This window comes from Chiloscyllium plagiosum, chromosome 32, assembly GCF_004010195.1.
Source record: "Chiloscyllium plagiosum isolate BGI_BamShark_2017 chromosome 32, ASM401019v2, whole genome shotgun sequence".
Classification (NCBI taxonomy): domain Eukaryota; kingdom Metazoa; phylum Chordata; class Chondrichthyes; order Orectolobiformes; family Hemiscylliidae; genus Chiloscyllium; species Chiloscyllium plagiosum.
This window is the reverse complement of record NC_057741.1, coordinates 30,422,321-30,436,593: the sequence shown is the minus strand read 5'-3', so window position 1 is coordinate 30,436,593 and position 14,273 is coordinate 30,422,321. Positions and strand designations below refer to the sequence as shown.

The following is a 14,273-nucleotide window of genomic DNA, read 5'->3' as shown; positions in this document are numbered from 1 at the left end:
GACCTGCTGTGCTCGACTCTGATGTCCAACATCTACAGTCCTCAATTTCCCCGAGATGCATAGTAGTGTCAACCAGTAGCAGCAGCAGATGAAAGATCTGTATTTGTTAACCAGGTAAGTCCAAAATGTCATACAACAGAATACATTCTATTGTGACTCGAAGGTGGTGTCCATTTAAATTGTCACTATTTGAATTATATAATTCACATTCCTCACAGTGCCAGAAACCCGGGTTCAATTCCCACCTCAAGCAACTGTCTGTGTGGGGTTTGCACATTCTCCCCATGTCTGTGTGGGTTTCCTTCCACAATCCAAAAATGTGCAGGTTAGGTGAATTGGCCATGCTAAATTGCCTGTAGTGTTAGATGAAGGGGTAAATGAATGGGTCTGGGTGGATTGCTCTTCGGAGGGTCGGGATTAGTGGGGCAGGAAAAGCACAGCAGTTCAGGCAGCATCCGAGAAGCAGTAAAATCGATGTTTTGGGCAAAAGCTCTTCATCAGGTATTCCTGATGAAGAGCTTTTGCCCAAAACATCGATTTTACTGCTCCTCGGATGCTGCCTGAACTGCTGTGCTTTTCCTGCCCCACTAATCCAGAATCTGGTTTCCAGCATCTGCAGTCATTGTTTTTACCTTCGGAGGGTCGGCGTGGACTTGTTGGGCCGAAGGGCCTTTTCCACACTGTAGGTAATCTAATGTAAATAACTGAGCTACCTTAACAGCATCACTACCTGTAAGTCTTCAAACCTTATTTGAAGCACAAGATGAGAGGTGTTTCTATAGATTACTTATTTACAGAAATAAAGAGCAAGTAGGAGAGATTAAAAATATTGAGCTAAATGTCCAGGATAGAATTCTTATACAGTGAAACTTGTTTGGACTGCCTTGTACGAAGGCAGTTCTGTTTTAATTATCAAATCTTCCAAAACGAAGGTCAGCAAGAAAGTGCCATCAGGGATACATCGTTTAAGTCACCTTAATTAAGTTGGTGAGTTTAGGATGGAGGAAGTCCCATTCAGACCAACTACAACTTCCTACAGTCTCAATTTGCTTGCAACATTGGAATGTTGGGAATGTTTATGGAGAAGGCATCAAATACTGAGAAATTCCCTGGTGGATCCAGGTTTGTTGATCCTCCATGGAAATTGTGGTGGAATACTTTCTGTGAAGGACAGTTCATAGAAAAAGATCACTTATCTGATAACCAAACTGAGGGCTTTTCTTTTGTCACAGACGTTGCAATCATCAATCTATTCAAATAGACATCTTGCTGATTTTATTTAAATTCAAAAATCCCATACATAATTTACAATTAAGTTAAACTGACTCAGCTGCTTTCTGCCATGCGTTTCACCGTTTGGCTGGCTCAAATAAAAAAAAATCTGCCTTTAGCTTTTGGCTAGAGTTAAGCCTCTCAGCTTCTGTTAACAGTCACAAAGAAACATTGCCATGTAAGAATGTAATGGGTTAGGATAGTCATGATTTATTACTGACAATTCCATGGCCTAGCAAGATAGATGTCAAGAATGGGTTTGGCTGGAATGAGTTGCCTGTGGAACCCAGGAGACCAAGCAGGGGATAACAATTGACATGAGATATCATAAAGTTGCAGACACCATGACAATCATACTCTGATGTTACTCAGTATCTGAAGAGAGAGAGAGAGAGAGAGAGAAAAACAGAGAGAGAGAGACAGAGAGAGGGAGATGTGGGGGGTGGTGGAGAGTGCAGACAAAGGAGATAGAGAATGGAGGGAAGAAACACGCCAATAAGAGGCAAGTAAGGAAGATTTTGGTGGAATCCAAACTGGTACGCGCTCTCAAAAATCACAGACAAAAAAGGTTTGAAGCACTTGCAAAGCTGAATCCAAACAACCAAAGAAAACTGTTTTAAGGCTTTCAGTGATTACACCTCCAAAATGCAAAGATGAATTTAGGAACCAAAATGATTCAAAGATCTTCAAGTTGAATGGAACACGGTCTTTATTACTTAGGCATTGACAGATATCAAGTGCACTTTTTAAAACAGTTGCATACAAGGCAATTGTAACTAGTAAATCCACAAATTACAATACCAATCATGCCACAAGCATATCAACTGACTGTACTACATTCAATCTGATGTTTTATGGCCAAGTTTAGAAGCCTTGCAGATTTTTTTCACCGCATTCCCAACGATTAAAAGCAAGACACCATTGAACTTCACCAGGAACACCTTCATTCATGGCGATTTGCTGCAAGTCAGCACAAGTAGCTGGTCCAAAGTAAAAATCAACCGTAAATTTCAAATCACTGTACATATGTCCATTCTAAATCCATCTTCCACGATTTGCAGATTACATTAGCTTAACCGCCAAGGGAATCTCTACAGGAAGAGAGCGTGACGGCTATCTGATTCAAAGTGCTAATGACAGGGATATGTTTAGCAGTATGGCCACTTATCAGCTGACTTGCTGTCATGAATGAAGAATGAAAAGTACAATGTTCATCAGCTTCTTCTTCAAACTCCTGTCTAACTGTATGCACGATAACTGAGTATAAGACAGGTTTCCCTTTTCCCCTCAAATTTAACTACTGTAACTAAAGATAAAACACTGCCCCAAACACAAGATTCAGGACAGAAGGAATGAATAGTTCAAGGTTAGCCAAGCCTACTTTATATTGTACACCCAGCTACCAAATACAGAAACATAATTAAAATTTAACAACAGTTAAACAAAAGTTAAGTAATCTTAGTAAACAATGTCATTCTTAAAAATTGTTCCAATTGAAAACTCAGCCCTTCCGTTATAAAATAAAGCTCATAAGACTTGCGCAGACAGTGATACAGCTTAAGAATGAACACTGGTTTCTAACTAGCGCCAGTACTGCTGGAACACTTGCTGTGTGTGTGGTCCCCTGCTATCAATTAAAGAACTGTTGAGTCTCATCACTGCTCCCATCTAGGCCTTCTCCAAGGATTTGTAATATTCAGTCAGAACTGCCCAGGCTTTCGGTGCCATGAAGCCTTCGGGTGGATTCACTCCTTCCTGTGCCAACTTACGCATGCGTGTTCCAGAGATGAAGTCAAAATCTTCATGACTTTAAATGAGAAAATGAAACACAGGAATTAAACAAAAGGGATCTGACTTGCTCAATAAAAAATGCATTTTGCACCAAATCCTGTATCTTTAGTTCTAGCATATTTATTTCCTTCATTTCAAACCAAAAAGGCAGTAAACAATTTATATAATAGGCTGGGTGAGACTGTAAAGCTTTCATAGCATGAAGCCAAAACAGCAACTTCTTTAGAGCTAATTCAGTGCAGCCCTTTTCTAATGAGATCACTTCCCTCTTGAAACATCTTTTTAAAGACTTTTTTTGAGGGTTTGTTAGCCTCTAATTTCTCCTTTCTCCCCTTGTGGTAAACCCTGGTTTGCAGCTGAGATGGTGGGTGGGCAATCTGTTTCTAGCCCTCCACCAATGCGATTAACATTGCTTGTTATGAGGCATGCAAGAGCAGCCGAGGGAGCCTTTTCCTATTGGAAAGTACCAGGTCTGCAGATCTCACCTGTATAAAATAATGCAACGGAAACTGGAAATGTAAACCTGCATTCATCACAATGCACTATCACACTGGTGTTTTGCTGAATTTTTTCATTTTAACCCTTTGTGCACTTGTCATTCTGAAGGTAAGAACTTTGAGAACACAAGACTCTCGTTTGCCTGTAACAGTGCTCAAAATAATTTACACCAGTTATTTGTTAGGCAATCATCAAAGTTGGAAAATGTTATTAATTATTAGTGTACACATTCCAACGTAATCTTAGCAGATCCAAGGAGGGACACGATTTGTCTTATCAGACTTGCACTAGCTTTCCGAAAGCGCCTCTTAATTTTCCCATTTCGCCACAGCATTTTCCCTTTCAAGTACATTTCCAATCTTCTAAATAAATATTCTGTAAAATATAGTTCATCTTGTACAGAAGACAGAATGGGTCATTTTACAACTGTACATCACTACTCCTGACCAGGATGGACAAGAGTGAAAACTTCCCAGAATAATCAAGTTCAGAACAGAGAGTGCTTTTATGTAGCTGTCTAGGATTGATCTTATCCACCAGTTCTATTTGTTTGCATTAGCAGACTTTATAAATACGCTCCATCACCCACCTTAAGAAACCAAGACCTATAAATAGAGAGGCAAGACATTCCACCAAGCGCTTCACTGGAGACTCTCACTGATGTTACCTACACTGATGTTACCTAGTATGGTGACGAAACATCTGAAAACAAACTTTCCAGCTCAGTGAGCTAACTTACATACATAGAATTTGTTTGCTTTGGTGCTTCCTGAGTAAAACGGTGTTTGCCTTAAAATATTGTTTGACTGCAGCTCTTGACCCACTCCCAAATCATTGCCTGATGTAGTGGTGTCAGTAGATGTCCTGCATATTTTCTCTCTATCCAAGACCACAAAGGAGACCTTTCAAGTGAAATACTATGGCACAACTGATGCCATTTTCCTTGTAGTTCATTGTCAACAGCTGGGCCATTGCTCATTGAATTCCAACTTGCACTTTCTCACTATGTCACTATGTACAGAAAGTGAATGAGTAAATAATTTATTTATTGTCACATGTATCTTCAAGATACATTGAGAAATTTGGTCGCCACAATCTGGTGCTATTTTGAGTTACAATAAGTATAAAAATAAATTACTTCAATAAGAATTTCTCTTCTGTTCATCAAGGTATCTGCAAGATGTTCCATCCCTCGAGGAGTCCGGCTCCAGGAATAACAACGACAATGCCGTGACTCCAGGACACAACAGCACCGAGCGCCACTACCACCACTAGGAGTCCCAGTCCAGAGAAAACAATACCACCAGCCTTGAGCACATTGGCTCTGATGAACCTGAACACCATCTACCGTGCCAGCACCATCTCAGAGTATCATCTGCCTATAGCAACTTAACGCCCAGTACAACTGTACAAGACACAGGAGCAGCAGAACACCATTGATCCCAATAATGGCATATCAATACTTCAGGTTGATTTATTGATTTTTGATCGGTCATAAAAAAAGTCCTCCATTTTAACGGATCCCATTGAGTCTGCATGCCTTAAATATAAGTATCTACCTAGCAGAGGGCTCTTGTGACACAGTGGTAGCGCCCCTACCTCTCAGCCAGGAGACCATCTGCTCCAGAGGCAAGTAATTACATCAGTGTACAGGTTGAGTAAAAATAGCTAGAGATCTGCACTGGTAATCAGGCAGACAATGCCCCAGTACTTACTGAAATATTATGTTGTACTGGATACAGTACTCCAAAATTAAGGTCATGTGGCAATGGGAAAGCTGCTAAAGCACAGTGCATTTCTGCAAAACGTATTGGCAGCAAATTTAGCTGTTTTATTACAAGGTTTGAACTAAGTGAAGTTAATGCTGCAATTTAAACGATAAACATATCATCCATATATGAAGTGTTCAGTTGTTTCAGCTGGCCCGGGTGGATGAACTGCTTTACAATATTTCCCTTATTAAAAAGGTTATTATATTTTCCCTCCATTATATCTGCTTTTACAAGCCCAAGAGGAACCTCTAACTTCTAAACAGTCATGATGACTGAAGCAATTGCATTCACCATGCAACAAAATCCCATACTTACTGTTCAGGGTCATAATAGTCCATGCATTTTTTCACCTTGTTGTAGGCAGCGACGCGAAATGGGATGATTTCCAGGGACAGGAGGCCTGGGGCCATGGTCAGAACCTTTGCCCCATGCGTTGGTTCATACAGGTCCTTCTTAGTCTCTGGATGAGGCATACCTGCAGGGTCTCGGCCCACTATGTAGAAGTTAGCCCCTGCAATCATGCGGGATCTGCAGTGCCATTGAACCTGCAATGAGAAACATGTGCAATGTTTGAATTAAACAAAATTAAACTGCTCATTTTTCCTGGTTTTTACGAAGCAACAAACTTGTATTTTGATAATAAAAATCAAATGAAAGCTCAAGTTTTGAAACTTCAAGCCTGTTTTCCAATAACCTTTCCTTTGATCTGGCCTCAGGTACATTTGTTCGCCAGACTGTGCAAAAGATCCACTTAATTACCTCAATATACAAGAAGCGAATTGCTCATCAAATCACTGATAATTCTTTAAATTTCCAAAAGGATAAGACATTTCTCCCCAAAGTTCCCTGAACTGTTGTTATGCAGATGCTGACGTGGGTCACAATGCTGTTTATCAAATATGGGAGAAAGTGAGGACTGCAGATGCTGGAGATCAGAGTTGAGACTGTGGTGCTGGAAAAGCACAGCAGTTCAGGCAACATCCGAGGAGCAGGAGAATTGACGTTTCGGGCATAAGTCCATCACCAGGATGATGGAGAGCTTATACCCAAAATGTCCATTCTCCTGCTCTTCTTTTCCAGCTCCCCACTCTCGACTCTGTTCATCAAATATCTACGTTTTAAATCTGAGGTATTTACCTTGTCTATGTCTCGTTTTTATGGTGGTGCACTTTAATTAAAACCTACTAAGAGCTACAACTGGGAACCAACAGGGCAGAGGAATCAACAGGTATTTTGCAATGTCTTTGTCAGAGTGGATACAAGCTAACATTCCAAAAATAGCCGTAGATCAGGAAATGGGAGGGAGAAACTCAAGCAAATACCAATCACCAACAAAATGGCACTGAGCAAATTATTGCAGTTGCAGGGCGACGAGTCCCCATATCCTGATGGACTTCATTTGTCGGTCTTGAAAGAAGTGGTTAGCAACCTCGCCCTTGACAACTGATTCTAAAATTTTACCAAACAAGCGAGATCAGGCTAACCAGCCTGGAATTTCCTGTCTTCTGCCTTCCTCCTTTCTTAAACAAGGTGTTACAGTAGCCATGGACCCGGCCTGACTCACTTTCTGAAAGGTCACCACCAATGTTTCCACAATCTCCTCTGCTATCTCCTTCAGAATTCTGGGCTGTAGTCCATCTGGTCCAGGTTATTTGTCTACCTTCAGACTTTTCAGCTTCCTCAGAACCTATTCCTTGGTGACTGCCATTGCACTCACCTCTGCTCACCTACTCGTGAAGTTCTGGTATGTTTCTAGTGTCTTCCACTGTAAAAACTGATGCAAAGTACCTATTCAGTTCCTCCACCACTTTTTTGTTATCCATTACTACCACTCCAGCCTCATTTTCCAGTGGTTCACTGACCACTCTTGCCTCTCATATTTTCGATACATAAAATAACCTCTTGCAATCTTTTTATATGTACAGTTTTATATAACGAGCTGGCTTAACTACATATTTCATCTTCTCCCCCTTATTGTTTTTTTGATTGTCCTCTGTTGGATTTTAAAAGGCTTCCCCCTAATTTTCACCACATCGTACGCTTTTTCTTTTGTTTCTTAGCTGTTGCTGACTTCACCTATCAGTCATGGTGGCCTCATCCTCCGGTCAGTATGTTCCTTCTTCCACAGCTTGAATTTCTGCAGTGTCTCCCGAATTACTCCCAGAAACTCTTGCCATTGCTGCTCCACCATAGATTCATACAACATGGAAACAGACCCTTTGGTCCAATCAGTCCATGCCGACCATGTTCCCAAACTAAACCAGTCCCACCTGCCTGAGCTTGTCCTATGGCTTTTCCTATACATGTACTTACTCAAATGTCTTTTAAATGTCATAACTGTACCCGCATGCACTACTTTCTCTGGCAGATCATTCCACACATGAACCACTGTGTAAAAATGTTGGCCCTAATGTCCTTTTTAAATTTTTCTCTTCCCACTTAAAAATATTCCCCCTAGTTTTGAACTCCTCCTCCCTCGGGAAAAGACCCTTGTCATTCACCTGATCTAAGACCCTCATGATTTTGTAAACCTCTGAGGTCACCCCTCAACCTCCTAAACTGAGTGCACTCTTTCCAGTCTATTTTTATATCTCAAACCTTCCATTCCCAGCATCATCCTGGTGAATCTTTTTTGAACCCCCTCCAGTTTAATAATATCCTTCATATAACAGGGCAACCAGAACTGCACACAGCACTCCATTAGAGGCCTCACCAATGTCCTGTACAACCTACTCCTATACTCAAGTCTGAGCATTGAATGCAAGCGTATTAAACACCTTCTTAATCCCTGTCTGTCTGTCTGTGACGTAAATTTTAAGGAATTATGTATCTGAACCCCTAGGTCTTCCTGTTCTACAACACTACCCAGGGCTCTATCATTAATTGTATAAGTCCTGTCTTTGTTTATATTACCAAAATGAAATACCTCACATGTATCCAAATTAAACTCCATCTGCCATTCCTCAGCCCATTGACCCAATTGATCAAGATCTCTTTGTAATCTGAGGTAAACTTCACTGTCCACTGTACCACTTGTTGTGGTGTCATCTGCAAACTTACTATCCATGCCTCTGGCCAAATGGAATACAGTGTGGGAAAATATGCAATTGCTCATTTTGGCAGGAAGAATGAAAAGAAAGCATGTTATCTAAACTGTCAGAGATTACAGAGCTCCAATATGCAGAGGGATCTGAGTATCCTTGTTCATGAACTGCAAAACATTAGTGCACATTCCTCCCACAGTCCAAAGATGTGCAGGTCAGGTAAATTGGCTATGCTAAATTGCCCATAGTGTTAGCTAAGGGGTAAATGTAGGGGTATGGGTGGGTTGCGCTTCGGCGGGTCGGTGTGGACTTGTTGGGCCGAAGGGCCTGTTGCCACACTGTAATGTAATCTAATCTAATCTAAAATCTAAACATTAAGAGCAAGTGACTCAAAAAGCCAACAGTGTGTCATCATTTACTGCAATGGGAATGGAATACAAAAATGGGGGCATGGGGGGTGTTTATGCTTTGGTTATACATGATGCTCACGACACCATACTTGAACTGTAGTGACAGTATTGGTCCCCTTGATTAAGGATGGATGTAAATCCACTGGAAGTGGTTCAGAGTAAGTTTAGTTGATTACTACCTGGAAAGGGTGGGTTGTCTTATAAGGAATGGTTAGACAGGCTAGACTTGTGTCTACTAGAGTTTAGAAGAGGCAAATTGATCCTGAAGGGTCTAGATAGGGTATATCTATGAAGGATGTTTCCTCTTGTAGGGGCATCTAGAACAATGGATCACTCTTGAAATAAGGGGTGATCCATTTTAAGCAAAGATAAGGTAAGTTTTTTTCTGAGATGGTTGAGTCTTTGGAATTCTCTTCCCAAATAAGCAGTGGAAGAGTCTTTGAATACTTTTAAGGTGTAGGTAAATAGATTCATGATTAACTAGGAACTGAAATTTACTGGAGATAGCCAGGAAAATGGAGCAATTGCATCAAACACAATCTTGTTGAATGGTAGAGTACGCAAGGGGCTGAGCAGTCAGCTCCTAATTCACACATTCACATGTTCTCATAGATCTAAAAAACAAATGCTCAGAGCGATGTGAGCATACTCTACAAAGTGTAAAATAACGACATTCTCTCAAAATCGACCAACCGACATCACTTCCTATCAAGGAAGCTTGAGACGACATGTATCTTGACCAGTCAAGTCTGGCTGCCTATTTTACACCTTTCCCCAATTGTCTTTTCATAGAAGTAACCAATGAAGAACAATCTAACTTGCCAGCTCTCTCAGGGGCTTTCTAGCTAATCCCACTGTAACTGATCTGCTAATAAACATCTCCACAGCTTTCTAATGAATATCAGAAAGCTATCAAAACTGTAGAACATACACAAAATAAGGACTTCAGTAATTTCTTTCTTTATCCATCAAGGTTATATCATCACAGTGAAGATACTGTTAAGAAGCCTAAGAAAAGAATATGATGAAATAAGTATTTTTAGTGTGTCACTTTACTGCATGGATAGAGAGCTCCTAAATCTTTGTTATATTTTGACTACAAACTATTTTGCATTAAATATCCTAACTTGTGTGACAATATACTCAGCAGCATCTAAATGAGGAAAGTGCTGAACCATAAGGACAAAACTTAAGAATTGCTAGAAAAGGAAACAATTCTCTCAAAATCTTCTATCTTGCACTCATTAAGACGACTCACAAGAAATAATAAAGGGAAAACAACATTTATACAGTTTGTGAAGAGACAGCTGACTAGATGACAAGTAGAGGTGCTACCATGGAAAATGCACCAGTTAATAATGACTGACCAGTAACTTGGGTGGCACGGTGGCTCAGTGGTTAGCACTGCTCCCTCAGAGCACCAGGGTCCCAGGTTCAATTCCAGCCTTGTTGTGCATGTCTGTGTGGAGTTTGCACATTCTCCCAGTGTCTGTCTGGGTTTCCTCCGGGTGCTCCGGTTTCCTCCCACAGTCCAAAGATGTGCAGGTCAGGTGAATTGGCCATGCTAAATTGTCCACAGCATTAGGTGCATCAGTCAGAGGGAAATGGGTCTGGGTGGGTTACTCTTTGGAGGGTCGGTGTGGACTTGTTGGGTCGAAGGGCTTGTTTCCACACTGTAGGGGAATCTAAAAACTCCGAAAATAACTGGCAGTGAATCTCTGGGTGACTCCCTGACTAGAGTCAACTTGTCTGTTCTGAAATTTAAATAAAATTTGGTAGTTAACTGTCAGTCATTATCTCGTGCATTCACGAAGGCAACATCTCTACAGATTTGAGACCACCTGCCACCTGAATGAAAAGATGACTTTTTTCCCAGCAACACAATTTCTGCATTAAAGTTCCCAAAACCTAAGAAGATATGAGGTAAATATTTCAGTCGAGGTATCTAAAGTCGACAGGTGTATTGAAAGACATGTGCAAAAACTGTATGCTTTTGAAAAATGAGACTAAAGTACAACAGTTTAATTGTTGTATCTATGAATATTGAAGGCAGTGAGTATTGAAGAGGGGAAATCCAAAGGCAGGTGTTGTTTAAGGACTGTATAGGACCTGGGAGGCCATGTTGTGGCTGCATAGGACATTGGTTAGACATTTTGGAATAGTGTGTGCAATTCTGGTCTCCTTCCTATAGGAAGGATATTGTGAAATGTGAAAGGGTTCAGAAAAGATTTACAAGGATGCTGCCAGAGTTTGAGCTATAGAGAGAAGCTGAATAGGTTGGGGCTGTTTTCCCTGGAGCATTGGAAGCTGAAGGGTGACCTTATAGAGGTTTATAAAATCACATGGGGTATGGATAGAGTCTTTCCCTGGGTGACAGGGGAAAGATTTAAAGGGGACCTAAGGGCAACATTTTCATTGAATGAGCTGCCAGAAGTTGTTGTGGAGGCTGGTACAATTCCAACATTTAAAATATATCTGAATAGGTTATGAATATGAAGGCATTTAGAGGGATATGGGCCAAGTGCTGGCAAATGGAACTAGATTAGGTTAGGATATCTGGTCGGCATGGACATGCCGGACCGAAGGGTCTGTTTCCGTGCTGTACACCTCTATGACTTTGTCTAAAAGACAAAAATGTAGAACAAGAGGCAGAGGAAGCTGAAAGAATGTTCTCTGGTCAGACTGCACCTTGAATAAGGAAACAGGGTTGACTGACAAAGGATGATAAGTCTGGAGTACAGAAAAGGTTGATTACTAGTGTCACATGCCAAGATTATTAAACAGGACTGGACAGACCTGGATCATTCAACCAGAAAGGCAGCATGACAAATTATATGTTACAAGCAGAGAAAATAGTTAAGGGAATGGACAATTTAAAAGAGAGGGCACTGTTAAATATAACTCTTAAATATAACTTCTCCAGTCCAAAGATATGTAAAATCTTAAATAATTTTCTGCTGTTCTTTACATTCCATCCAATCGTCTGACCTACCACTCATCATTACAGTTACATGCTTTTTCCTTAAGAGTCATAGAGATGTACAGCATGGAAACAGACCCTTCGATCCAACCTGTCCATGCTGACCAGATATCCCAACCCAATCTAGTCCCTCCTGCCAGCACCCGGCCCATATCCCTCCAAACCCTTCCTATTCATATACCCATCCAAATGCCTCTTAAATGTTGCAATTGTACCAGTCTCCACCCACTTCCTCTGGCAGCTCATTCCATACACATACCACCCTCTGCATGAAAAAGTTGCTTCTTTAGTTAATCAAGGATAATGGGTCTAGCTCTTGGAAGTTTTCTGTATGTTAGGTATTTACAAATTCTGAGTATTCTGAAATATCCCCTTAAATGCCTGCCACAGTTTATTATTAATGTATCCCCTAGCCTAGTGTCCCAATGTATTTCAATTCTCTCCACCATCATCCCACAGATTTGCCCTTATTTAAATTTAAAATATCATAGGCTGGCACCAAGTCTTCCCTCTTCAAACTGAATTGGGGCAGTATGCTGGCTCAGTGGTTAGCACTTCTGCATCACAGCGCCAGGGGCTTGGGTTCAATTCCACCCTTGGGCAACGGTCTGTGTGGAATCACAGAATCCCTAGTGTGGAAACATTTAGCCAAACAAGTCCATACTGACTCTCAGAGGAGTATCCCACCCACACCCATTCCCCTGTGTTATTACTTTACTTTTCCTATGACTAATACACCTAATCTACACATCCCTGAACACTATGGACAATTTAGCACAGCCAAATCACCTAACCTGCACATCTTTGGACTGTGGGAGGTAACCGGAGCACCTGGAGGGAATCCACGCCGACACAGGGATGACGTCTGTGTGGAGTTTGCACAGTCGCCAGAGGCCAGAATTGAACTGGGTCCCTGTCACTGTGAGGTAGCAGTGTTAATGACTGAGGCGGCATTGGTGCGTTCTCCCTGCGTCTGTGGGGATTCCCTCTGGGTGCTCTGGTTTCCTCCCACAGTCCAAACATTTGCAGGTGTTTTAAAAAAAATTCTCAAGGTCAGGTTCGTAGGAGAGTGAGGCGGCATTGGTGCGTTCTCCCTGCGTCTGTGGGGATTCCCTCTGGGTGCTCTGGTTTCCTCCCACAGTCCAAACATTTGCAGGTTAGGTAGATTGACCATGCCAAATTGCCCATAGTATCCGGGGATGTGCAGGCTAGGTGGGTTAGCCATGAGAAATGCAGGGTTACAGGGGTAGGTGGACGAGTTGCTCTTTGGAGAGTTGATGTGCACTCGATGGGCTGCATGGCCTGCTCCCATAATGTAGGGATTCTATGATTCAATGAATGTAAAATTCAGTTGTATTGTTGTTGCTGCTACCTAGTGCTGCCCTTACACTGAAGTCATTAATTAATCCTGCAGCATTACACAATACCGAGTCCGGTATAACCTGGTCTCTGGTTGGTTCCAGAACCTGTTGCGCTAAGAAAAACTTTCTAAAGCATTCTGAAAACTCATCCATGGTTCCATTTACTTGTCAGTTTAAATATGCTGAATGTCAACTGCAAGATTAAACGCTGTGGCATCTAACCATCACATTAGAAGCTCATACTTATTCAGCTTTGTCACCTTGATTTCATGATAAAGCATGTACTAAAGTTAAACAATATAGGTTCAAGTCTCAAACCCCACTCTAGGTGTTTGAGTATATAACCAAGGCAGAAATTCCAGTAATGAAATACTAAGGGGGTACATTGTGTTGTCTAAAGTGCAATTAATGCAGTTAAGACATGAAACTGATGCGCCATCAGTTGTTTCACATGAATGTGATAAATCGACATGCATTTATTTTAAAAGCAGGGGAATTGCCCTGCTAACCTGGCTAGTATTCAATCTTCAATTAACACTGAAAAGAGTTTTGAGTAGAAGTAATGTCAGAAAATACAGTTTAGGCAGCAATCACTCCAGAGAAACCAGTTAACATTTCAATTGGATGACCTTTCACAAGAACACATTCTAGCCACCTTTAGATTCCCTACAGTGCGGAAACAGTCCCTTTGGCCCAACCAGTCCACACCGACCCTCTGAAGAGTAACCCACCCAGATCCATTCCCTCTGACTAATGCACCCAAGACTGTGGGCAATTTAGCATGGCCAATTCACCTGACCTGCACATCTTTGGATTGTGGGAGGAAACCGGAGCACCCAGAGGAAACCCACGCAGACACGAGGAGAACATGCAAACTCCACACAAACAGTTGCCCGAGATTGGAATCGAACCTGGGTCCCTGGTGCTGTAAGGCAGCAGCACTAACCACTGTGCTACCGTGCTGCCCCTACTGTACCGTTTTTGTGTTTATTTCAACAGCGGGGGGGAGAAACAAAGCCTAAAACTGTGGAAGAAGTTATATAAATAAGTGTTAATTCTATTTTTAATTTGGCTATAATGAAAACACTTAATCTGAATTGGGCATCTCCTCTACAAATGGGGTATGTCCCCTGTATAGTCTGGTA

At 41.5% G+C, this 14,273-nt stretch overlaps 1 protein-coding gene across 1 annotated transcript in view; it reads right to left on the bottom strand.

Annotated features, from left to right (window-relative positions):
• Nucleotides 1-1,963: 1,963 nt before the first annotated feature.
• papss1 (3'-phosphoadenosine 5'-phosphosulfate synthase 1) overlaps nucleotides 1,964-14,273 on the bottom strand; it is a 47,631-nt gene continuing 35,321 nt past the window's right edge. Inside the window, exons 11-12 of the mRNA XM_043673962.1 lie at nucleotides 5,649-5,878; nucleotides 1,964-3,079 (exon numbers count right to left, since the gene is read on the bottom strand). Coding sequence (XP_043529897.1) covers nucleotides 2,941-3,079; nucleotides 5,649-5,878 — 369 coding nt within the window. The 3' untranslated portion in view covers nucleotides 1,964-2,940. The remainder of the gene's footprint in view (nucleotides 3,080-5,648; nucleotides 5,879-14,273) is intronic.